This window comes from Lytechinus pictus, chromosome 10 (assembly GCF_037042905.1).
Source record: "Lytechinus pictus isolate F3 Inbred chromosome 10, Lp3.0, whole genome shotgun sequence".
Taxonomy (NCBI): Eukaryota; Metazoa; Echinodermata; class Echinoidea; order Temnopleuroida; family Toxopneustidae; genus Lytechinus; species Lytechinus pictus.
In genome coordinates, this window is record NC_087254.1 from 7,921,165 (window position 1) to 7,949,133 (window position 27,969).

The window sequence follows — 27,969 nt, forward strand, 5'->3', positions numbered from 1 at the left end:
TTTAAAAAGTGATGGAGAAATAGCATGGAAGGGAAGAACAAAAAAAGATAAAAGATGAAAATGAAAAGACCATGGGTCGTTTGTCTCGATAATACCTATGTTAAATTAAGAAAAAAAGTGATGTTAATTTTCGGTCATTTTGCCCCCCCCCCCTCATGGGCGTCGGCGCAGAGGATTATCCTTTGTTCATTGGGGGCATCTATTGTTGCCCCCCCCCCCCCACACACACACACTGAAAGATAATCCTCTGCTCTGACGCCCATGCCCCCTGTCAAACTACTCTAGCGCCACTTGTACAAAGATATAGAATTCACCACATTTTATATTTTATTTGTGAATTATTCAATTGTTGAGTATTGTTATTGTGAGTGATGTCCCTCCCTCTTTATACTCTCATTTCTTCATTTATTCAATTTCCCTTTTATCTTGTTTATCCTTTCTTTTCACTACATGAAAACCTATTATGGGGGATCGCCCCCCCCCCTGCGTTTACAGGTACATGAATTAATGATCCGCATACACCCGTCAAGTTCTTTTCATCAGCACTACACATGGTATCGAATAGAAGGGTTCTCTTAAGGTCCAATATGATTGGAATTATATACCTTACAGAATATCTCAATATGTAGGCCTCTATAAGAAAGAGAGAGCCCTATTTGAACAGCAGGGGTGAGAGATGTCGAGAAAGGGAAAGAATGAGTGAAAATGTGCCATTGTATCGGGGGAGTGAAATTAGACAAGAGAGGTGAAATGTATACAAATCTATTGAAGGATAAAATGATAGAGAGAATTAGAGAGAGGTAGAAAGCTGAATGTCAACCTCCCACAAGCAATTTTGTGTTTTTAATGGAGGGGGGGGGGGCTATTTTGTTTCCGTCGTTAATAAATGGGGTAGGAAGACCTCATCGAAGAAGATCATCGCCCGAAATCCAGCATCATCGAAAACCATTTTTTATTATGTTCCTTACATTATCTCAAAGCACCCTTCCCAAATACATGCATGTATGATTAACAGCATAACTGCAATATTAAAAAAAATATATTATTATTATTTGGCCTCTTTTCACCTTAGTTACTTGTGTTGGTGCACCGTCGATAAATAAGTTTAAATTCATGTAGTTCAATCCTTATAATTATTCCTTTTTTGTATACGATTTGATTTCGAATAAGTTTATTTCAAAGTTGTAACATAAAGGGACATATTCTTAGATTTCGCAAGAAAAATCTAATGACACCTTTGTCATTAAATTATAAAAACACCATAATAAAACCAACCAGATTGACATGATTGTGCCAATTGTTAATCGATATTCTACTGATTTTTTGAAAGGCGGAGAACATTAAAGACCGATGTTCATTCGATCTACCGGGTCCTTTGGAATGCTCTAGTGTACAATAACTCGTATTGATTGAGGTTTACATCTCAACTTGGAAAAACAAATACGTCGGAATACATCCGAAAATGAATATGAAGCTACATTTTAACACTTTCAATAACAAAAACAAACAATAATTTCTCGAGGAAATAAAATACGTCATAGATGCATCATAAATAAAGAATGCTATCAATTTTCTTGAGATTTATATAAGAGAGTGAATAAACTTTCAAGGAGGTTTCTTTTCCAACCGTTTCTGCGATGGTTGGTTGGTTCGCATTCCAATCATTTACAACGCTTGACGCTCCGGTGCATCAACTTAATAAGTGTGGCGAATCCGTCTTTTGTCCCCTCGAACCCCACGCCCAAAATGGGTATTGTGTTAGCTTTCTCGAGCTATCTGCATAATAAAAGATCTTCTTCATTGAAACCCATGCGAGGAAATACGGATGCGATTTCTTCGCTTTCACTGAATAGCCAAGATTTTAAATGCAAAGCCTCCGGTGTTATGAGATAGCGTTACGTGTCTGTTCTGTAACACTGGACCATCCTGGCGTAGCCCTTCTTACCAAAATGTTATGAGAGCCCAAAACTCAACATGACTTGATACTTGTGGATTTATATCATAGTGCTTCTTGGGATATATTTCATCGAGAAGTCGAGATCTAATGTAGATTGCACAATACTGGATGGGAATATTTAAGTCCGCAAATAAGCATACGAGTGGGACCAAGCATTGGATTGTTGTTGGTGGGACGAAATATTTATTCCTTAACCATTCTAAGAGTGCCCCAGCCAAGGAATAAGTCATGCTTTTCAAGATCAACTTCGCCTCTTCAAGTGTGATATTATAGGCATCAACAGCATCTCGTTGTCGGGGAAACTCAAAAGGATAAATATACCGGAAAGTGGGAAACTTTCAGATGTGCCCCTTTTGGCACAACAAGCGCAATCGGAATACAATCATGGAAATAAGGACAAATATTACTGACAAATTATTATTATTATTATCATCACTGACGTCATTATGTTGTGTGTGTCTATTATTGGGGAAGGGTACAGAAGCCTACCCCACGGGAGCTCCACCCTTTGCTTGCCTTGATATGTTACCAGTTGGTCATGGAACCGATGGCCAGACGACGTCGAGTCCGTATTCGATTTCAGTGGATGTATCGTCGTACTCACCGGGTGGAATAGTAACAGGTGATTATAAAATGAATAATTGATGATAACTTTTTTTTCAAGTATATACTCCACTTTAATATACGTGTTTCATGTGACACACATTGTACGCTTACTTAAAATCATATTTTCCTTGATCTATTCGCTGGAGTTTATCAATATTTTGGCAAGTTCATAATGTTTAAACGTGTAGACTTTTAATATACATATCAATTATCTTGGTCCTTTTTAATCATTATGATATTAAACAAGTGCGCTTATTTGTTGCATTATTATCATTGGTTTGATTTTTTACTACAATATTACATCATTCCATCATCATTACAGTGCATCCCATCACGTCGATCACTGGCCCTAATATTTTTTTCCTAACTACTCATTAAACGATAGCATTTGTTAAATATCGACATTTGAAGTATTAAGTGTACTTATTAAAAAATATCCTCTTATTAGTAAAAGTAAATATATATATATATATATATATATATATATATATATATACATATACGACCTTGGTCAGTAATACAATAAGGAAATCATGTATACTATTTTTAGTTAAAGTAGAGGCTGGAAATCATTCGATTCTAAATAAAGAGATCGAAGTTTGTTATGTTAGATTAAATTTCATTTTATTTTACAACCTCATCCAATATAATGTAGGCCAAATTTAGACTGATTAGCTCGACCTAATGCTATAACCTACCGTCAGAGATTAGAGACAATCATTTCAGGTTTTGAGAAATGACATGCTTTCTAAGTGTACTGAAAGCATTATCGATTGGATGTTTTGAGGTTGCCCTAAGACGTGGTTCAGTGATTTGATTGGGTATTCTTTATATTGTTTATACATTTAGCGTGGGAGGATTCTCCTAAAATGTTATGCATGATAATAAGATATAGTGTATAAGAGTTTAAGATAATACCACTTGCTTGAAACATCAAATGAAACACTGGTTCTATATTTATGGGCCACATAATCGCAATCATGAGTCATTCGAAAACTGGTTTTGATAATCAATGAAACTAAATTTCCTTATTCATTATTACGATTGTATACATTTATGAAACTGCTTCATATATAAATCCTTAATTTTATATGTGAATTTAATTTCATTATGCATTTTAATCGTGACCATTTGAGGATAATATGTGAGGGGCATATACACGTTTTATGACTGTTTTTTAAAGTTCACATATTGATATAAAATAATTGTCTTTGTTGTCTTTGATGAATCAGTGCATGAGGCATGCTTACTCAAGATACTGTAGTTGGGACATTTGTGTAGAGTGAGACGTCTTATTCCACTCGACCAGGGCTCCTCCATGATGATTTATTTTAGATGTATCAATGAAAATAGCGATAAAGGGTATATCTCGTGAAACCTTCGTCACCGGGTATCATCACAAGTATCATCATAAATAATACATCATCATCAATCAATATGTTCAGCACAGCCATTACCACCTCGTGGTTATCAACATCTCATTAATATCCTTTATATCATCATCGTCATCATCATCATCATCGTCTCCATCGTCATCATCGTCGTCATCACAGTCGTTGCCAACATTAATAACATAATTGTCTTCATCATCATCACCGCCACCACTACCACCACCATCATCATACATGTTTAAAAAAGAACAACCAATGTCACTTTAAGATCACTCAAATCATGGAGCTACCAATTGCACCAAGAATGCGTTCAAAACATCATTTCCTGATACAGAATGATACGGATTGAATTTCAGATTAAATGTTCGATTCCGCGCAGATTATTTCCAAACAATACAAATCAGATTATATTACGTAACAGAGTGAACTGCATGTATATACATTTTCTGATTATTGAAGTCAGGTATTACACGTAAATCCGAAGTCAAGCCCAGCTCATTTCATAATGATAAATCCAGTATTAGAAATACATATTATCATGTAATAATATTACGATTTTATATTGCCATACATGTAGTTGTATTGGGATTGATAAAAATTTTACGATATTTCTGCGTGTCCTCTAAAACAGTTTATGCAGAAGTATTTGTATATGTACTCTCTGATATCTCTTGTCCGGATTTGCGCCCTTGTTGTACATACGTCTATGGCCCCCAGGTTTGAATCAGTGTTTCTGGGGGTAATATCATTCTTAATCTTCCTGAGAGGCCACCCAAAATGGTCCCCTTTTACTGTTCTGTACGCGTACGTTATATCAAGATGCGTTCATTTGGAATGAGGGATGAGGGTTAACCCATCCTCAGTCACACCATTAACCCGCTGACTACTGAATTATGTTATTAGTCTTTGTACATACAGGAACTACCCGGTTCAAGTAGGCAACGGGTTAAGTAATCTTTTCTTTGCTGTTCGTCATTGAAATACAAAGAATCCGTTGATAAACAGCCAATCTGCAACAGTGGATATAAGTACTGGTGCATTAAAATGAGATAAGAAACGAAATTGCTAGTATCAAACGGCTATGATACATTACAATGATGCTCTCTCGTAGATATCTTGTGTGAATTACATAAGGTCAGGCGGTACAATAGTTTTGATATAATCGGTACAGTAGATGGGCAAGTGTATACTGAGTTTGAAGAGATATTTCGCAATAGGAGACATTAATTATCGTTTAAAACACGGATCATTGCTTCTCTTCTATAGAACGTAACAAAAACTTTTCTTTTCAATAGCACTCTTTCGCAATCTTGTGTTTTTTTTATTTATTATTTATTTTAGCAATAGGATAGATGTAATACATCGAAGAAATTGATAAAAAATATCATACATGTACAGCACAAAATACAGAATACAGAATGTGCCTCAATTCACATGTACCAGGTTAAAACAACTTTAACTGAATAACTCTTGTTATCATGACTATTTTACCCTATCCAGTGGATGCTTATAGAGAGAAAAGCAGATATTAAAGGGATGCTCTGGGCTGAAAATATTTATAGCTAAATTCACAAAGCAAAATGCTGAAAATTTCATCAAAATTGGATAACAAATAACAAAGATATTGAATTTTAAAGATTTGTATCATTCCGGTGAAACAGTTCTTGGCATGTCTTCATGAATATTCATTAGGGTGGTTGATGATGTCACATCCCCACTTTCCTTTTTCTTATATTACATGAAATCATAATTGTTTCATTTCAGTTTCATAAATGTGTATGTGATGTGTCTCCATTATTATGAAATAAGTTGTAGCAAGAAATAACTAATGCACTTAATCAGTTGTCAATCCAATTGTTTTAGTTCTTGGTAGGAAATTTTTGAATAAACCTAATTTCACTAAAATACAAAAGAACAAGTGGGGATATGGCATCATTAGCCCGCTTAATGAATATTCATAAAGACATGCCTAGAACTGTTTCACCGGAATAATGCAAATCTTTGAAATTCAATAACTTCGTTATTTGCTATCCGATTTTTGATCAAATTTTCAACATTTTGCTCTGTGAATTATATTATATTTATTGATATATAAATATCTTCAGCCCGGAGTATCCGTTTAAGAAAATAAGATATGCATGCATAATTCAACGTTAACTTTTTCGTGCAGGATTGCTCTATGAAATATATATACATACATGTATCGCAAATCCAATGAGCTGTTTAAAATGAAACAACCATGAAAATATGAATGAGTCCTGGTTTTATCAGAAGTACAATCGGTATCGATCTTATTTATATCATTCATCAATATATTCCTTGATAATCGTCTGATAAATAAAGCGACTGCCATGTTTTGGGCTATACATGTAACTTTTTATCATATCTCTCCGAACTATGCGATGGTGTTCAAAGTGGTCCAGCAACATCTTTCATAAGGGCTATATTCATACCTACCATAATAGATTTCAAAGTTCGGCCATTATGTTTTTACTGTGAGAAAGACACACCTTATCCATTGAATTTTGATTAGGCCTATATATCTTAATTTCATATCCGTTTTTATAAATTATTATCATTTATAGGATACGGATTTGAAAACGTCACTGAAATTTACTCATCTTTTAGGGTCGCATTTGCGTAGGGGCAAGTTTCAGATTACACATATATCTCTAAGCGCGACAAGGACGAGTATTTGAATGTGTTGTATATCGTATATCATGGAATTATCAAGTTGATACTAATATAGATCATCATGGAATTATATAATGACTCACTCCTCTTGGAAGAATGTAAGAAGAGGCACATGTCTCCACTTGTGACTCCCGCTTTCAATGCCGATATGATTGAATGTTTAATCCCGTGAAGCAACAAGCTTCACCGAGTTTTATGGCAATGTGTATCATTATCTGTCTTGCTGGAAAATGATGCATGTGGGTAGAGATGAGACCTCCTTGAAGCTACCGTCACATTGGAGAAACATATCCCATACCGACCAAATCTATTACGTTATTTTTAATGACATACATGTACCATCGGTCGTCGGGGGTAAAGTATCGTTGATGTCACTGTACGTTAGTAATCTCAAAGCCTGACCACTTATTTTTTCTTTTTATTAAAGAATGTATTACATTCATGAGTAGATATTCTACTGCAGCAAGGCCTATCATTTTCGCTTTGATGTGCGATCATACTATCATTAATCTTACTTACATATAGGCCTATTTCATGTATAAAAATACTCTTTTATTTGTTGGATTGGCTTTATATACGCAGTGCATTACTTTGAACAAAATGTTTTTTTTTCATGGAACAAATTCATCATCTAGAGACGGTCTTATGCAACTTGTATTATCATTCGAAAAAAAATGTAATGAGAATGTTTCAATTTCGTGTTCGGTGCCTTATCATATACGCTGGAATAATATTTGACACTAATATCGAAATACAATATTCTGTCCCATTTATCGTTTTATGACTACATACTTTAATATACGTAATTGCCAATAAACACAAATATAACTCTCAAATCAAAATCAGTTTGTTGAGTTGTATTAATATTAGTTTAATATGTAGTCATATAATAATTGTCATCGCTCAAATACATAAATGGTGAATAAATTATTTAATGAACGAAAGAGAATGTATATTCAACTATGTATACTTCCCCTATTTTTTAATTAGTTCTATACATTGTCTTTTCGGTATAATGAATCAATATATATTGCAGTTTGTTAGCAGACAGCCATTCTATTTAGTGTTTGAAATTTGAATATTTAGTGTAAAAAACGTTACCGTTAATTATATCGAAACTGAAAAAAAGAAAATGCTGTGAATAAGCGAATAGGATTTATTTCAAAACAGATTGTGAGAGGTGAATGTATCTTAGAATTATGTTAATGTTTATATCCTTTGCCAGCAATGTCAAGATACGTGCGCACACATCACAGAGGATGGAATTTCATGAATATTCATGAATTTGCGAGTTTACAGCAATACAATTCAATTTCAATTGCGCACTGAATAGCAGAGTTTAAACCCTTTATTTGCTGACGATATTTGTACATGGGGATAAAACCGTAAAAGTCAATGGATTCAAAGTGTGTATTTTGTATGAATGATCATGTGTTTTTAAACTGTATTTGCAGGATACACATAAAAGGCTACACTACAGCCTCACACACATTGTGATTAACAGCTTAATTTTGTATAACTTCCAGCCTTGTGTAATTGACTATCTGCTGGTTTCTGTACAACACCCAGCTTGGTTAAACTAAAGTTGATTCTTGTTAATAGTGTTTTAATGAGTCAGAATTTCAAAATGTAAAATAGCAACTTACGATCACAAACAAAACAATTGATAATTCTTGTACATCTAGTTCAAGTCTATATTCAATAATTTTCCATTTTAAAAACAACAATACAAATCAATACAATAAGATATTCAAAATATAAGCATTCAATTATTTTCGTATGATTGGATAACGTGGAATTGTGACATCATATGAATTCCGTGATTGCATGAATGGACTACACATTGAATTGAAACGACATCGAACATATTTATTTAGGGCCTATAGTACAACTTACAAGTGTTCCACAATCGTTGGAAGTACAAAGAAATACAAAGTTAAATACATAATGAAATAATTGTTGTATATAAACACCTGATAAGTATTTTTTTCATACTGTATCTTCATATCTATAACTCCGATTTTATAAACCATACCACTACATAAGACTAGTCCAGGATAGGCCTCATAGAAACTTGACCAAACCTTGTTTTTTTATATATACAATATTTTTTGATGGTTTCTTGTCAATTCGAGGGTGCTGATTACGAATCCGGATGATGCCACTCGTGTAACCTTGAGCATTTTCCGCAAATTGGCAAAATCCAATATGGCCGCCAAAATATGCAAATTACCCATGAAAATCCTAAAATTGTCCGCATATTGGCTATGTAATGCATGAAATCGTTTGGCAGGGGTGAAATACTTTTGACAAAATGTTATTTTCCTGATATTCAAAATGGCCGCCATAGACCATTGTATACTCTATTATGTACAATATGAATAGGGAAAACTAATTTTCACAAAAATTAGCACTAAACCGCAAAAAAATCGCGATGTATGAAAGAAGTAATATATGCAAATCATCATTTTATAACGAGATATATCATTTATTATGTCATATATGGGGATATTGCTGTATTTTGATATCTAAAATAGCCGCCACTGGCCCAAAGAGTATGTACAATGGCAATGGCCGGGGCCAAAAAATGACAAGAGTGAGCACTAAAATGCATATTATTAAGATAAACGAGTGGAATGCTGACTAAAAACATCATTGCCATTAATATGCCATTTATGTGATAAATGCAGTATTTTGACATTCAAAATGGCCGCCAGCCATAGGCCCTATATTTATCATGTACAATGCGAATGGACAAACTAATTTTCACAAGAGAATCATAAAATGCATATAACTGTGATATACGAGTAAAAATATTGTCTTAAACATGATTTCTAACTAAATACATCACATATTGGTCGTGGAGGTAATAAATGTTGTACTTTGAAATCCAAAATGGCTGCCATAGGTCCTAAAAACATTGTGTACATTGTAACATGGGATATATAACTTTGACAGAATTTGGCTTTGCTTGACTCTAAATATTGCATATAATTGTGAATTGTGAATTGTGAAAGGGTGAAATATTGTCTAGAACCATGGTTTCTACCGAGATATATGATATCATGTGTAATTAAGTTGATAAATGCTGCATTTTTAAATTGAAAATGGCCACCATAGGCCCTTATCGTAAAATATACAATTTGAGTGGAGATAAACAATGTTCACAAAATGGGCATATGGCAGCCATTTTGAATGTTGAAATACAGTTTTTATCACCTAAATTGCATAAGATATGATATATTTTGTTATAAATCATGTTTTCAGACAATATTTCACTCATACATCACCATTTGGCCAAGCAAAGTCAAATTCTGTTGAAATAATTTGTTCCCATTCACATTGTGCATTATACTATAAGGGCCTGTAGCGGCCATTTTGATATTCCAATAACAATATTTATCACCTAACTGGCAGAATATCTTAATAGAAATTATGCTTTCAGACAATATTTTACTCATTGATCACTATTACGTGCATTTATGGTGCTCACTCCTGTGAATATTGGTTTCCCACTTTGCATTGTACATAATTGTTAATGTCTATGGCGGCCATTTTGAAAGTCAAAATACAGTATTTAACACAAACTTGAAACCTGAATTATATATTTCGTTAGAAAATATGTTTTTAGACAGTATCCCATTAATTTATCACATATATATGCATTTTAGTGCTCTCTCTTGTGATTTCTTTGCTCCTCTTTCTCATTGTGCATAATACTTTTAGGGCCTTTGTCAGACATTTTGAACATCAAAATAACACATTAATCACATACATGGCATATTAATAATATATTTCGTTAACAATTATGTTTTAGTCAGCATTTTACTCGTTTAATCATAATAATATGCATTTTAGTGATCACTCTTGTGAATTTTTTGGCCCCAATTGCCATTGTACGCAACTACTGTTTGGGCCAGTGGCGGTTATTTTAGATATCAAAATACAGAAATGTTCCCATATATGATATAATAAATGACATATCTCGTTAGTAATGATGATTTGCATATATTACTTCGTTCATACATCGCGACTTTTTGCACTTTAGTGCTCATTTTTGTGAAAATTTGTTTCCCCATTCATATTGTACATAATAGAGTATACAAGGGCCTATGGCGGCCATTTTGAATATCAGGAAAATAAATATTTTGTCAAAAGTTATTTTTTCAGAGACTATTTCACTCCTGCCACACAATTTCATGCATTTCATAGCCAATGTGTGGACAATTTTAGGATTTTCATGGGTAATTTGCATATTTTGGCGGCCATATTGGATTTTGCCAATTTGCGGAAAATGCTCAAGGTTACAAGAGTGGCATCATTCAGATTCGGAATCAGCACCCTCGAATTAACAAGAAACCATCAAAAAATATTGTATATATAAAAAAACAAGGTTATGCCTCTTCTATCCTGGACTAGACAGGGAGCCGGGTTATCTGCTAAGACCTACATGTAGAAAAATTACGATACGACATTCCAGTCACTGTAGAAATTCATTACCGTTAAGAAAAGAAAGTTCCTTTCTGTTAAATAGAAGAGGATTAGAACTGGTTCAGTCAGGGTTTACTTTCACTCGACTCTCTGTATTGTTTGGTTTAAAAATCACGGAAGATCTATTCAGCTTCTAACCACTCATCCTCTCAACGCCTACCACAATGTTGACCGTTTTGTGGCTCTTTGCGGTTTACACTGCATGGGGGAGGTATGGGGTGTGTCGACCCAGAACCCTATATTTTGTAATCGTGCAACATTTTGTCCCGATATTTCTGACATTTGGGAATAAAGCCTTTTCCTAATCCTCAAGACGGTTGTGATGAAAAGATATCGGCAGTGATAATTTCAATGAATATTACTCGAAGTGATTCGGCCTAGTTGAGGTTGCGCAATATGGGGCAATTTGGTCTAACGCTCGGTGGCGGCACATGTCAAAATGTGGAGGGGGGAGTGGAGGGAAAAGAAAATGTCCAGGGGACACGGTGGGACATTATTCTGAAATGTTTTTTTCTTCAAAATTACTGGGGATGAGCAATGAACGAGGGGGGGGGGATGCCGCAAGACGGCGTTGCGTTGGAAGTAACGCTCTTTGCCGACATCAATAATAAATTTCATAAATGAATACCATAAGAGCCACTAAAATCATATCTTGATATGATTTAATGCCTTCCACGCGCTTACTAATGTAAAGGTTCTTTTATTCTCGTTAAACCCAGTTTTGAATGCTGACATGCATCTTTTTTCTCAACTTTTTTCCTCCTTCATTACAGTCCGGATATCCGGAGATGAATCGTTTCGAGGTTTATTAATACAGGCCAGACCGGTCGGAACACCGCCACCATTTGGCACGTGGACGGATTATCCGGATAATTTTCAAACCATCAATTGTTTCTCAACGGGGGATTCGCTCACCCACACGGAGAACTCGGATAAGAATCCGACCGACTTGACGTTTGTATGGCAGGCGCCATCGGCTGGTGGTGTTGGAGATATCCACTTCGTGTAAGTCAACTTGACTGATTTGAATATTCAAATTTTAACTCAAATTCCTATTCGAGTTATTTCCAACAGAACATAAAGTATATTACAAATCAAACTCATACAATTATACTACATGATAAAAATCATAATTAACATAAATAAATTTACATAACATAGAAAATTCTTTGTAGACAATTTATATAATACGTAACTTTAATAGAATGAATGTGTATCTGTGAAAATGGGGGATTCACTCAAAAGCATAGATTGTATAATGCGACCTTCTCCCCAATATAAATATAAAGCAGGGAATATAAATATCACATATAATGAAAATAAATACGATTCATTTTAAAATTAAATAACCATTGCTGAATTGTTACTTTATATAATATAAAAGTGAGCAATATCCTATAATGAAATACTTGGAATACATAGAAAATGCAAAATTGGACTTAGACTGGATAGAACAACCTTCAGGAAGAATGAAACAAATAAATAAAAATGCATCAGTTTACAACAAAAGATATGAATAAACAAAGATATGTATAAATATAGAAGAGACGTGGAGGGGGAAATAGATAGATGGTACGGAAAATAAGATATGTTAACATATAGGCATATTAACTGTCATAATTCTTGAATACGGTAATATAGACCAATAAAGACAATTATCGTTAGCTTACAATATCCAGATACCTTGCATACGGGACATGGAAATATGTAACTACATTTATCTTATCGATATAGACAAAAAATTGAAAACGACATCTTTATTATATATGTTTGCCAATTAATTAATAATTATTGTAACTTTACATCACAGCGCAACATTTGTACAAGAGCGGACGATATTCTGGCTCGATGTTACATCCAGCATATTAAGAGAAAGAGGTAAATTCGATGTTTGGTGTATTCATGTGAAATAGTAGTGTATTCTGAATAGATTCTGAATAGTTTTCATGTGAAACTGGAATTAACAGCAGAATCGTTGCAAAGATTACTTCAAATAAATCCTCTGGGATTTATTTAGAATAATAGGTAAATATTTAAAATTATTATTGATGTAGGAGATAACAAGAAATCTAAAAAAAAACAACTATTTTTCGCTTATACTGTGATATTGATTAGAAGGTAGGCCCTATAATTTACCCAGACTGAGAAACGTCTATATATAAAATATTTAAGCAAGGCCAGATGCAATTTCCGATGTGTTGCGTAATCTCATTACAATCACGATCTAAACTGACTTAATCATCTCAATTATTGATATAATCCCTTGAAAACTTGTATTTGTTAAAGATATTTAAATGTTTTAATTTTAATTGACATAGGAACTGGGAGCTCTAATAGCCCCACCCCAAGTCCCCAACTATTCATAGCTGGTCAGGTTCACTACCCATAATGCAATATTCTGTGTGGTTTTCGAATATAGGCCCATTTGAATTATAACACACGCTACTTTATAGTACATTCTTGTCGTTATGATTATGTTACCAAGTATAAAATAGGTACCTTTTCCTTAAAAAAATATCAGTTTCTTTATCCAAATGAAATTATGCTAATTTATCATATGTTATCTAAAAAGGTGTATTTCAAGACTACCCATTTAAAACACAAGGTCAATGAGAGACACCGCACAGCGTTGGTCAGCAAGTTCGCCCCTTTATTTTTTGTTTGATGTTCTTAAAATGCTGTTCGTTTCATTTTCATTCGACAGGTCCAAATCCGTGTCTATCAGATCCCTGCCAAAACGAAGGCCGGTGTTTCAGCGATGCAGAAAACACGCAGTATGCATGCCTCTGTCCCGGATCATTTTCTGGAATTAACTGTGAGATAGCAGATTCGGCACCCACTACGGCACCTACTCCAGGTAACGAAACGGGCTTTCCCCATTTTTTTAAACAACACGTAGTGTTTCATCATCATTTCAACATACACCAACAGAAATATGTACTAAAATAACATTGAACGTCAAGTATAACGAGATGCACGAAATGGTAGATAACGTCCATCATAATATATTAAGACAAGTTGAAATGTCGGTCTTCAGATGTAAATACAGCCTTGGCATTTGCCATTAAACCATGTAGTATAGGAGCCTTGTAGGAAAGTGGTCTTTGATTATTTCCCAAAATGTACATAAAAAGTCAACATATTTTTGCCTACATGGGATTCTCATCAGTTGCACTGACCTGTTTTATGCCGGTTTTGGGGGCACAATGAATTAAGAGCTTCTTATAACGTATAAGGCAGGAACTTTACAGGAAAAGTTTTAAGTATTATGATTCCAAATGCAGGGTCTAGGATATTACCTGAGAACTATCATGGTTTCGGCTGGACAGGGTAACGGATAGGCCTAAGCCATGCATCACAAAAGAAGATGAGATCCAGGGAGTAACGTTTTAGCATCCCATTATTTCGAATGAAAAGAGATTGTTCCTTATATGGGTTCTGCCACTTGAGGTTATTTGCTAGCTATTGAGCAGTCCGTTTTTAAACAGATAGAGGGATGGAAAACCCCTGTAATTTTGTGTACCTGAATTGCCGTTTTATATCTGCACTGATGTCGTCCATTCCTAAATAACTAAATAAATGTCTTCATTCACGACGGATGCGATGAGTTACAGGATGCTTCTTTTACAATTGGAAGATTAGGATAGTGATTTAGAAGCTTACTATTTCATGATAAAGAATAGCATTGATACGTCTATACATGCATGATATACATGTACATGTATCAGGGTAACATTCCAAAACATATTGTCTATTCTCGAAATGACAGGCGATGAAGCATTTAACGAGTTTCTAATTTTCTAGTTTTCATCCAAGTTCTTTGTTTTTCTTTCAAAATGTCATACCACAGTGTCATTTATGTAAGCAATGTATTTGATAGCATCAGACATGATTTTTATCGCCCCCTCTATCATGCCATTACGCCATCGCATCCTTGTATGTTGTAAACCATGCACTTTTCTCCATATACTTTATGCATCTTTTTCTGTTACTTATTATTTTGGTTGCCCCCCCCCCATTCACGTGAGCGCCTTGAGCATCTCTTACGAGATGGATATGGCGCCTTTGTAATTTTGTAATTTATTGTTTATATAGAGTTTATATAATACTTCCATATGTTTCATCAGACCAATCAATGGTATTATAAGCATCAGTAATTATCCCTCATTATACTAAGCTTCTTCGGTTATTCAATGTTTTGATTATATCATCATTTTCAATTATTTCCATAATTGCAATTCTACAGCTCTGATAAACCCATGCCTGTCGGACCCTTGTCAGAACGGTGGAAGTTGTTTCTCTCAGTCAGACAACACAGCATATAGGTGTATGTGCCCAGATACATTTATCGGTACAAATTGCGAAGCGATAGCGACAATATTGCAAACAACCGTTCCACCGAGTGAGTAGCTTGTTAATATTTTCTTGAAAAAAGAAATATATTACCCCCCCCAAAAAAAAAATCAATGACTATTACACTAACAGAAGCAGGCATTATTACAGCAACCTTTTTATCTATGATCTCTACTATCTTTTTATTGAAAATGCCTTGAAAAACGGAATGGTTTAGGGTAGATGATTTTTCTCTATGGGCAATAAAACAAAGGGAAGCCAAGACATGGAACGAGAAAAAAAATCTCCATCAATTAAGGGCACAAAAGAATAGAGAATGCGGTGGAATTGATGGAGGGGGGAGAAAGAGAATCTAGGCAATTGGGTATTGATAGGCATCATAGCTGTTGAGCCTTAAGAAGAGAATACATGTTTTTTTTATGATTAAACGCTTTTGATGTCAACATGTTCGATATCCACGGAGCTCATTCATCATTGTCCTAAAGTAATAATGATCTTTTTGCATGTTCTTATCTTGTGAAAGCTACTGGGCCTTGCTCCTTGCTGCCATGTCAGAACGGAGGGCGATGTTTCATGAGCGTTGATGATACGGAATACACCTGTTTCTGTCCAAGCGGTTTTACTGGAATGAACTGTGAATTGTCATCACTTATCGCATTGACTACTCATACTCCCACCGGTAAGAAACAACTTTTTACATGGGAAAGAAAGATAGAGATGTAGAGAGAAAAAGATAGAGACTTGGAAAAAGATATAGACTTGGAAAGAGAGAGAGAGAGAGAGAGTGGGAGAGAGAAGTAGAGATATAACTTCTTGTAAGAGGGGGTGAAAATGCCACGAAGGTCACTTTGGGTGAAGCGGAACATTTAGGGGGTATTCATGAAATTTTTTTTTTCTTTCATAGAAAGATTTTATTCAAAATCAAACACGAAATCAATTCAATTTACAGAAAAATCATGAAGCGAACATGTTTACAACAACTGTACATGCGTACTATTATCTATTGATAAAACATGAAATATTCATGAAATATGCAAAATTTCACACCTCTGTTTTCCATGCTGATGTTTCATGAGTGTAGATGATATTGGTTATAATTGCCTGTATCTTAGTGGTTTTGCTGGAATGAATTGTGAATTATCGACACTTATAGCTTCGACTACTCATACTAGCTCCGACCTGTAAGACAAGATACCCATCTACAATATGGAGTCAGAAGTAGGATTCATAATCCTTTTTGTAGGCCTACAAACAGACTGGAGCAGCAGAAGTAGTATTAGTAATGGTAATATTAGGAGCAGCAACAGCAGCCGAAGCAAGAGTAGTATTGGTGGTAGCACCAGTAGTGATAGAGTTTGCAACTTTACTTAACGTCCAGGGATAATTTCTTGGTAATCGTGTAATCCAATTGTTAATCTGGAACTTCGTCTTGAAATGTCAATACGACTCACTTCATTGATTTCTTTTAGTATTATGACGAGCATACAGATAGTGATGAGTACACCGTTTTTACCGGCCTATGTCTTTAATTTACAATTTCTTTTGTATCTTATTTTGTTTTAGGTCCATGTGTCTCGTTTCCTTGTCAAAACGGAGGCCAATGTTTCATGAGTGTTGATGATACTGGTTATACCTGTCTTTGCCCAAGTGGATTCACTGGAATGAACTGTGAATCGTCATCACTTACCGCATCGACTACTCATGCTCCCACTGGTAAGTAACGCGTTTCTCCTTCTTATCTTTTTATATTCATTTTTACATGGGAAATGTAGATAGAGATAAAGAAAATGAAAGAGATGGAGGGAGACGAGGGTGTGTGTGTGTGTGTGTGTGTGTGTGTGAGAGAGAGAGAGAGATTAATATAAAGTGCGTATAAAAAAAGTTTACACGGAAAAATAATCCTGTAAAATCATATATTTGTAATATCATGAAGCTTTTCCACATTTGAACGTGCGTACAGATTTCTTTAAGCAAATGACGATATAACTGTCGAAAAATCTTTCCGCTTGAGTGAGCACCACTCACTTTTGAAAAGTTCGTGATAACTTATTTGCGCAGAACTTGGAAATAGTTATATGAATAAAATAAGATGTTAATCATGAAGAACACATGGACTTTAGCTAGGAAGATTAATTTGAAGATATCTTGTATCTTTTCCACTTGTTTCCTTGCTGAAAACACTTCATGGAGCGCCATTGCACTCCCCCACACATAGAGGCCATTGTGATGGTATCTGCTTTACACAGAGCTGTGATTCACATGAAATGGAAAACTTGTTTGTTAAAGGGAAGGGAGAAGAGGCCAAGAAGTTCGCTTGGGGTAAAAAGAAACTGATTTGTGGTATTCACAATGCAAAGAGTTCACACATGACCACCCTGATCTGAAGGACATTTTCTTTCCTCCATTTTAATGATTAATTTCCTCTGTAAGGCTCAATACTGTAAATTTGATTGATATTTTAAAACATCACTAAAATATCTTTACATGACAATGTTTGTTGTTTCCCTTTTTTCTGTAATAAATCTCTCCAGGCCCTTGTGTCTCGTTCCCCTGTCAGAATGGAGGTCAATGTTTCATGAGTGTTGATGACACTGGTTATACATGCCTGTGCCCGACTGGTTATGCAGGAATGAACTGTGAATTATCTACCCTTACAGGAACAACTACTCCAACTCCAACCGGTAAGACATGAAGATACCCGTCTGCAATATAGAATCAGTAGAAGAATTAACAATCCCTTCAGTTGTAGAGACAACAGAAGTGGTATCAAAAATAATATAGTATTAGCAGAAGCAGCAAGAATAGTGTTTGTGGTACTAATACCAGCAGCAGTAGTACTGGTATTAACAATAGTAGAATTTAAACCTAATACTAAATAGTAGTAGAACTATAGTTGTAGTAGTAGTGTTAGGGTTAGTAGTAGTAGTAGTAGCAGTAGTAGTAGTAGTAGTAGTAGTAGTAGTAGTAGTAGTAGTAGTATTAGTAGCAGTAGTAGTAGAAGAAGAAGATGAAGAAGACATGTCATAGTATTAGTAGCTTTTTGAACGCCAAGAGATAGTTTCTCGATTAATCTGTGTAACGTCGTCTTGAAATGTCAATGACTCTCTTCATTGATAATATGGCGGGCATACAGCTTGTGACGATGGCACTATTTTTTAGCTATGTCAAATTTTTTTTGTAATTCATTGTTTATATAGAGGTTATATAATACTTCCATATATAACGTCAGACCAACCAATGGTATTATAAGCATCAGTAATTATCCCTCATTATACTTAGCTTCTTCGGTCATTCAATGTTTTGATTGTATCATCATTTTCAATTATTTTGCATAATTGCAATTCTACAGCTCTGATAAACCCATGCCTGTCGGACCCTTGTCAGAACGGTGGAAGTTGTTTCTCTCAGTCGGACAACACAGCATATAGGTGTATGTGCCCAGATACATTTTTCGGTACAAATTGCGAAGCGATAGCGACAATATTGCAAGCAACCGTTCCACCGAGTGAGTAGCTTGTTAATATTTTCTTTCAAAAAGAAATATATTATTTAAAAAAAATTCAATGACTATTACACTAACAGAAGCAGGCATTATTACAGTAGCCTATTTATCTATGATCTCTATTATCTTTTTATTGAAAATGCCTGGAAAAACGGAATGATTTAGGGTAGAGGATTTTTCTCTATGGGCAATAAAACAAAGGGAAGCCAAGACATGGAACGAGAAAAAAAAATCTCCATCAATTAAGGGCACAAAAGAATAGGGAATGCGGTGGAATTGATGGAGTGGAGGGAGAGAAAGAGAATTTAGGCAATTGGGTATTGATAGGCATCATAGCTGTTGAGCCTTAAAAAGAGAATACATGTTTTTTTTTATGATTAAACACTTTTGATGTCAACATGTTCGATATCCACGGAGCTCATTCATCATTGTCCTAAAGTAATAATGATCTTTTTGCATGTTCTTATCTTGTGAAAGCTACTGGGCCTTGCTCCTTGCTGCCATGTCAGAACGGAGGGCAATGTTTCATGAGCGTTGATGATACGGAATACACCTGTTTCTGTCCAAGTGGTTTTACTGGAACGAACTGTGAATTGTCATCACTTATCGCATTGACTACTCATACTCCAACCGGTAAGAAACAACTTTTTACATGGGAGAAAAAATAGAGATGTAGAAAGAAAGAAATACAGAATCAGAAAGAGAGAGAGAAAGAAATATAATTTCTTGTCAGAGTGAGTGAAAATGCCACGAAGGTCACTTTGGGTGAAACGGAAATTTTAGGGGGTATTCACTATGCAAAATTTCACCCCTCTGTCTTTCCCATGCTGATGTTTCATGAGTGTAGATGATACTGGTTATACCTGCGTGTGTCCTATAGTGGTTTTGCTTGAATGAATTGCGAATTATCGACACTTATATAGCTTCGACTATTCATACTCCAACCGGTAAGACAAGATATCCATCTACAATATAGAGTCAGAAATAGGATTCATAATCATTTTTGTAGGCCTACCAGTAGGCCGGAGCAGCAGATGTAGTATTAGTAATAGTAGTATTAGGAGCTGCAGCAACAGCAGCAGAAGCAAGAGTTGTATTAGTGGTAGCACCAGTAGTGATAGAGTTTGCAACTTTTCTTAACATCCTGGGATAATTTCTTGGTAATCTTGTAATCGAATTATTAATCTGGAACTTCATCTTGAAATGTCAAAATGATTCACTTCATTGATTTTAGTATTATGGCGAGCATAATGATAGTGATGATTACACTGTTTTTACCGGCGTATGTCTATAACGTACCTTTTCTTTTGTATCTTATTTTGTTCTAGGTCCATGTGTCTCGTTTCCTTGTCAAAACGGAGGCCAATGTTTCATGAGTGTTGATGATACTGGTTATACGTGTCTTTGTCCAAGTGGTTTTACTGGAATGAACTGTGAATCGTCATCGCTTACTGCATCGACTACTTATGCTCCCACTGGTAAGAAGCACGTTTTCTCTGTAAGGCTCAATACTGTAAATTTTGTTGATATTTTAAAACATCACTGAAATATCTTTACATGACAATGTTTGATGTTTCCTTTTTTTCTGTAAATATATCTATCCAGGCCCTTGTGTCTCGTTCCCCTGTCAGAATGGAGGTCAATGTTTCATGAGTGTTGATGACACCGGTTATACATGCCTGTGCCCGACTGGTTATGCTGGAATGAACTGTGAATTATCTACCCTTACAGGAACAACTACTCCAACTCCAACCGGTAAGACATGGAGATACCCGTCTACAATATAGAATCAGTAACAGAATCAATAATTTATTCAGTTGTAGTTAGAGAAGAAGTAGTATCAGTAATAATATAATATTAGCAGAAGCAAGATTAGTATTTGTGGTAGTAATACCAGTAGTAGTAGTACTAGTATTAACAATATTAGAATTCAATCGTAAGACTAAATAGTAGCATAGTGGTAGTGTTAGTAGTAATAGTAGTAGTAGTAGTAGTAGTAGAATAAGAAGAATAAGACATAATATTAGTAGCTTTTGAACGCCCAGAGATAGTTTCTCGATTAATCTGTTTACATCTGGAACATCATCTTGAAATGTCATTGACTCCCTTCATTGATGATATGGCGGGTATACAGCTTGTGACGATGACATTTTTTTCTTTCTTTTAATTTGTTTTTACCTATGTCTATAATTTACCATTTCTTTTACATTTTTCTTTTGTACAGGTCCATGTGTCTCGTTGCCGTGTCAAAATGGAGGCCAATGTTTCATGAGTGTTGATGACACTGGTTATACATGCCTGTGCCCGACTGGTTATGCTGGAATGAACTGTGAATTATCTACCCTTACAGGAACAACTACTCCAACTCCAACCGGTAAGACATGGAGATACCCGTCTACAATATAGAATCAGTAACAGAATTAATAATTTCTTCAGTTGTAGTGACAGAAGAAGTAGTATCAGTAATAATATAATATTAGCAGAAGCAAGATTGGTATTTGTGGTAGCAATACCAGCAGTAGTAGTACTAGTATTAACAATATTATAATTCAATCGTAAGACTAAATAGTAGTATAGTGGTAGTGTTAGTAGTAGTAGAAGTAGTAGTAGTTGTAGTAGTAGAATAAGAAGAAGACTTAGTATTAGTAGCTTTTGAACGCCAAGAGATAGTTTCTCGATTAATCTGTTTACATCTGGAATTTCATCTTGAAATGTCATTGACTCCCTTCATTGACAAAATTATGGCGGGCATACAGCTTGTGACGATGACATTTTTTTTCTTTGTTTTGAATTTTTTTACCTTCGTCTGCAATTTACAATTTCTTCTACATTTTCTTTTGTACAGGTTCATGTGTCTCGTTGCCGTGTCAAAATGGAGGCCAATGTTTCATGAGTGTTGATGACACCGCCTATACCTGCTTCTGCCCAAGTGATTTTACTGGAGTGAATTGTGAATTGTCTTCTGCAACTACTCCTGCTCCTGGTAAGAGGACATCTTCCATGAATTAAACCTGCTATTAATGGAAGTGATATGTGAAAAAAATCCAGTGAATAACGATTATTTTCATAATTTTGACGAAATCTGCCATTGAGATATTTATAGGTGTCACAGAGGTGAAGAATCTATCCCGTCCCATTGCTTATATAGTGACGACTGCTAGTATAGTTGGACCTAAAGCTTCGTAAAAACAGGTTGTCGATTGTACCTATTTTTCGAGGTCTGCACTCTCTATCCTATTTATTACCATCTACCAAGTCTTGATCTGTATCAATTTACCTTTTTTTTTCAATAACAGTTATGAATCCATGCTTGTCAGAACCATGTCAAAATGGCGGCCGGTGTTTCGCTCAGTCTGACAACACCGCTTACAGATGTATTTGTCCGGATAACGTCGTTGGCACAAACTGTGAAGCCGTGTTGGTTGTAACACAGACTACCATGGCTCCAAGTAAGTTTACTCCATTTATACTAGTGATGTGCACTGATGTTAGTGTCATTCTATGAAATATGGAATGAACTATTCTCCATGGACTAGTCATTAAGGAAAATCAAATATTCACAAACGGTCAAACTGATCTTGTTTTACCCCTCAAAAAACCTCGCCGATATATGCACGATACTTGATTTACGTTCAGTATATGCCTTTAAAGCTTTGAAAATAATAAACCAACCTTGTCAGCAAGGTTCAGTAGTCATGAAATCGTTGGAACTTTTTTAAAGACAATATGAAGTCAGAAGATTCCCAAAGTTTGCTGTAAAATTGAAAGTGGTGATACGAATTTACATATTCATTCAATAAAGTTATCCCAGCAAGGTCATACTAGAGATTGACAAAGAAAGGGACCTTTTGCTCTCCATTGAGAGCAAAGGTTGGTGCTCAATCGGCATTATGATTGAAGAAGTGTAGCAATCATACATGCAGGGCGTACTGGTTGGAGCAATTTTATAACATAAGTGGCTATATATATATATATATATATAAATAATATACAATGGGTAAACAAGACGCTATATCTCCTTCTTCTCCTCCTTCTTTCTTCTTCTTCTTCTTCTTCTCCTACTTCTTCTTCTTCTCCCTCTTTTCATCATCTTCCTTCTCCTCCTCCCTCTTTCTCTTCTCCTTCCTTTTCTTTTTCATTTTCTTCTTCCTCCACGGCCTCGCTTCAAGGTACTAAAGATAAACGCAGTTGTTGTACGTGTACAAGGGAGAGGGTATTAAAGTTTTTTTCTTGTTCTCGTTATTACATGTATTATCAAATTGTTCTTCCATCTTCCACGCAGTTGCTAACCCATGTATGAGTGAACCGTGTCAGAATGGAGCTGCTTGTTTCTCAGCTGCAGACAGTTCCTCTTTTACTTGTCTCTGTGCGGGTCACTTCCAAGGAGTACTCTGCGAAACAGAAACACAACAAGGTAACAAGATGGTAGTAAAATACTTTCTCTTCTTGTATACATGCATAGAATATATACTCCCAAGGGAGTGGATATGGTGCATAATACACCGTATCCCCGCAAGCCAGGATCTCATGACAGGGGATAAAAATTATTATTCATCAATCGGATTGTTTTATATTCTATATAGTTAACATCTAGTAAACAAGTAGGTGTTCCTAAGACAGCATTACTGTTCCTGTTAACATACATATGGTTTTCTTGTAAACAAAATCAGATATTTGTAAGGATTGCCTCTTATTGTTACTTTTTGTATATATCATTGTAGTATTTCGAAATAGTAATTCGGATACCACGCAGAATCCAAGACGGCTGTGTTTTTTAAAATAAACATGTCATCTTGATGGGAAAATAAATCCGAGATGGAATAGGAAAAGGGGGTTGAAATATACGATTTGCGAGAGTTTGATGTTGAGTTGTCTTTGTCTCAAAATTCAGTTTTAACCTGTGACTCAGCTCCTTGTCAAAATGGCGGGGAATGCTTCATAGCGGCAGATGGAAGTGGGTATTTTTGTGCGTGTCCAATGGGTTTCACGGGAGATAACTGCGAAACAGGTGAGTGAGAAGAAAAACTCTAACGGCTTTCAACATTTCAGTACAATGATCCAATTAGCCTTTATTGCATGTGGGCTGAGTAGGATGGGGCAGGGCCAGCCTCCTGACGATATAACCTCCCCCCTTGATTTCAATGCAATTGAGAGAGTGCGTCCAAACATTGAGAGAATTCTTTCAGACCTTGGAATTAAAGTCAAAGTTTACTTTAAAAGATAAATGCCCTCGTGAACGGCTTGGTTGCATGCTATTCTATATGGTCTGCGAATATGTTCCGAAACGTTTTCGATATTTATTAGGACGAAGTTCATTTGTTTGGTCATGTTCATGATTGCAAAATGTTACGTGTGTAATTTTGTTCATTATCGTGATGTCATTTTCGTTTACGAAACCGTAAATAGATTGATAATCTTTTTTCCTTTGAATATTTCCAGTTATCAACACTTGTGGTAGCGCACCATGTAATAATGGCGGAACATGTTTCGGCTCTCTGGACGGTGTTTCATTCTTCTGTCAGTGTCCACAAGGTTTCACAGGATCAACTTGCCAAACTTCTATCCCAACGGGTAAGTCTCTTTACTGAAATATACCATGATTTTAATTTTTCAGTCTGCGCAAATGTAGTCAAGTGGCATGAGGTCGAATCCCACCGCTGACACCGCGTAAAGTTCAAAGACTCACACACAGTCATGGTAGGATCTTTATAAGATGTCAAAGCTGGACATTACCAACTATAAACAAGACAGGCGTGGAATGAATATCAATAAAAGTGATACAATTGAAAATGTCATATTCCACTAGTTTGTATCGTATTCCCTTATATCTCCATTTCCAAATTAAATTGAGAGATTTTGAATATTTTTCCAAAGGACCATGTGTAAAGAAAACTTTAAAAGCTGGTACAGAGATATAATTCGATATGGAACGGGTAAGGCTGAGACTCGATAATAGTGCAACGTTATAATTTGTTGTCAATACAAAACTGAAAGCAAGAACAGTGTGATAGTGAACAATGACAATTTTCATGGCGGAGATGATCCAGATCGAAAAGAAAATTATTTTCACATGAATATAATACGGCTTATGATTTATCTTTTGTTATCAAATTCATTCTGATGTTGGTTTTTTTTTTCAGTAACTCCATGTGATCCATCTCCTTGTGAAAATGGAGGTACCTGTTTTGTAGCCGCTTCTGATGGTAATAGTTATGTGTGCTCATGTCCGTCTGGATTCACGGGAACCAACTGCCAAACAGGTTCGTAATTAATGATAAGGGAGATCGTAATCATATTCAACAATTAAAGCAGTATAAAGGATATAGTAAATGCGCATGGCTGCATACCGGTTTTTGTCCTTTTTTCCGGGGGGGGGGGGGGGGGGACTGTTCGAGATTACATACAAACGGTGTGAACCCACCGAGCACAAAAGGTAGAAATATAACTGAAAAGAGCCAGGAAGGGGGGGGGGGGGTATTAGAGAAAGGGAATTCAACAGGGATAATTATTTTCATCAAATAACAGAACTTATAGAAAAAATGGAAGAGGTAAATTTCCTTCCTGTGACGTGTCGTTTATTACAGATAACATAGGTAGTCGAGAAGAAGCGTGATTTTTTTTCTTTTGTTCGACTCTTTCAAATCAGAATATTAATAAACAGTTATACGTATATCATTTCAGTGGACAGTCCATGTGCCAACAATCCATGTATGAATGAAGGAACCTGCTTCCGAAGCTCTGACAACACCGATTCATATTTCTGTGTGTGCCCGACAGGTTTTGGAGGAACAAATTGTGAGACAGGTTAGTTCATCACAGCATTTACAAAATTGTTGCATACTTTATTTTACAAACGACAAAAAGAAAGTGAAAAATAGGATTTTATTTTTTTAATACTAAGAAAAATGTCAGATAATTATATACCCCCCCCCCCCTTTCTCCCCTAAACTGCTGCCTGATTGGATTTCGTATAATAAATTTGCTTGAGATAAGCATGCAAGAAGAATATAATATTGATGTATCATTATGGATTCGACATGGTAAGGAGTGTCCGAAAGTGAAGGAAGGATCTTCCTATTATTCTGGTCATATTGTAAAATATAGCAGAATGTATTGAGATAAAACAGAAGCGGTGCTACAACAAGGGGAAGAGGGGGTAGGGGCGACAACCCTCCTATCATTTTCCCTAGCTGACTCATGAGGAAAAACAAAGGAGATTAGAAGAAAAAGAGGAGGGAACCCGGGAGGGAAAGGAAAAGAGAAGAAGTGAGAGCATGATAGGGCTGTAGGACTAGATACACCTGCAATTTAATTTAAAAATATATTAGTTCGTATTCTATAGCTGGGTCCTGGGAATGATGAAATTGATCCTGAGAAATTTGAAATGAGCAAAAAAGGAAGGTGATTTTTTGGTTACATTTCAAAAAGTTTACACATCTTCCAGAATACCTGGGGGTGCTGCCTAGGGAGCAAGCAGCACCCTCGAGGAAATTTCTGGGGGTGCTTCAGCCCCGGGCAACGGTTCCATAGCTGCCACGCTCCTTGCCAAAATACTCTGGGGCCGCTCGATCCTGATGAGGAAAAACAAATGCGCCTTCACACATTTTTCATTTGAAATATTTCTGCTTTCTTCTGCCGTGTGTCCTCTTCCACACAAATTCAAATTCAAACGTTTATTGATATAAAATTCTGACATTGAAAGATCATCATCAAAACAAACATGCATGAGAAAGAAAACATTAATATAACAAACAACATTAACGATTAGGCAAAATCATGGGATTCAAATTTTTAACAAAAAAAAACAAAATCTTGGATAAAGTGTTAAATGCGAGGAAATTGATGTTTGTATACATTTTATGCAGCATATGAATATATACTGTATACATAATATGAATGCATAAATATACACACGCTCATACATCTATACAGATGTATAACCATATATTTAAATATCCTCGGACCCATACATAAATATATATAGGGCCTACACATACCATTTTCTTATGGGTGGAGGTGCATATAGGGAACTCAAGGGGTGGGGCGGCCCCCAGGTGTGGTGCCTAAAGCTTATAATTATTTCATTTTTTAATAAGGAAAGAGAGCTATAGTGACCTTGCATACAAAAAAAATAATTACCCGCCCCCTTTTTTCATTATTTAGCCTACATGGGTACCAATTCAGTAAGTCTGTGGTGAATTCTGGGATAAATAACATATTTTATATGGAACGTTCAAAATATCAATTATGTGCGTTAGTGCGTATATATAATCTCCCTTGGGCGGACCACTGGGTACCAAGCCGGTACCTACTACGCGAGGTCGATTCAGCTTCTAACCAAATTTCCTGGCTTGCATGCATATATGGCGCGGAGGTCGAGGCGCAGCGCAGCTATCACGGCCGGCCTCGCGCCGGCCTAGCCTGCGCACGCCAGCTCGACCAGCAGTCACCAGCGCTCTATAGGGGACGAACCGGTACGGTACTCCGACTCCGTCCGACGCTCCGTCAAAGAAGATTTCATGTATTCCAGATTGCGGTTCGTATGTAATATTGCTGATTTGTGCTTGGTTAGGCATATACTCCTTACAGGAGATATATATAATCGGACAACGTACGGTACAGTCTAGTATTACGGTACTTCGACGACCCTAAAATTAAAAAAACTGCAGTGAATGTACGGTAAGTGAGGATGATTGCCCGGCCGCGTCGTCCCCGGGTCCGCGGTGCTGGATCTGGATGGAGCTATCTGCCGACGGTCTAGGTCCGGCGCGCGACTGGAAGAAGCATCTCACATCTGTATTTAGTATAAGACGGGGATTCTTTCGCTGGTTAAATCTGTGTGGAAGAAGAGAGAAATGTGACATGGACACATTTTCTATATTTCAGGAGTGTTACTGTACATGAAGGAGGGGGGGAGGGCTTGTGATGGTAGTTTGTCTAGCAGTTGTGGGCGGGGGTAGCCGCACCCATCCAAG

The 27,969-nt window shown here is 36.0% G+C and overlaps 1 protein-coding gene across 27 annotated transcripts in view; it reads left to right on the forward strand.

Moving 5' to 3' along the window:
- Positions 1-1,830: 1,830 nt before the first annotated feature.
- Positions 1,831-27,969, forward strand: part of LOC129269699 (uncharacterized) — a 181,306-nt gene continuing 155,167 nt past the window's right edge. For 22 of the 27 annotated variants that reach the window (XM_064105234.1, XM_064105261.1, XM_064105237.1 and 19 more), the window contains exons 1-20: positions 1,832-2,579; positions 11,913-12,144; positions 12,950-13,017; positions 13,844-13,996; positions 15,386-15,541; positions 16,016-16,171; positions 17,056-17,205; positions 18,024-18,173; positions 18,842-18,997; positions 19,472-19,627; positions 20,323-20,472; positions 20,600-20,749; positions 21,219-21,368; positions 21,840-21,977; positions 22,291-22,443; positions 23,277-23,408; positions 23,886-24,002; positions 24,434-24,565; positions 25,135-25,254; positions 25,676-25,798. In XM_064105234.1, coding sequence (XP_063961304.1) covers positions 2,300-2,579; positions 11,913-12,144; positions 12,950-13,017; positions 13,844-13,996; positions 15,386-15,541; positions 16,016-16,171; positions 17,056-17,205; positions 18,024-18,173; positions 18,842-18,997; positions 19,472-19,627; positions 20,323-20,472; positions 20,600-20,749; positions 21,219-21,368; positions 21,840-21,977; positions 22,291-22,443; positions 23,277-23,408; positions 23,886-24,002; positions 24,434-24,565; positions 25,135-25,254; positions 25,676-25,798 — 3,022 coding nt within the window. In that variant the 5' untranslated portion in view covers positions 1,832-2,299. Of the gene's footprint in view, positions 2,580-11,912; positions 12,145-12,949; positions 13,018-13,843; positions 13,997-15,385; positions 15,542-16,015; positions 16,172-17,055; positions 17,206-18,023; positions 18,174-18,841; positions 18,998-19,471; positions 19,628-20,322; positions 20,473-20,599; positions 20,750-21,218; positions 21,369-21,839; positions 21,978-22,290; positions 22,444-23,276; positions 23,409-23,885; positions 24,003-24,433; positions 24,566-25,134; positions 25,255-25,675; positions 25,799-27,969 lie in introns of all 27 variants that reach the window. The other 5 variants (XM_064105260.1, XM_064105258.1, XM_064105259.1 and 2 more) reach the window with 3 other exon arrangements.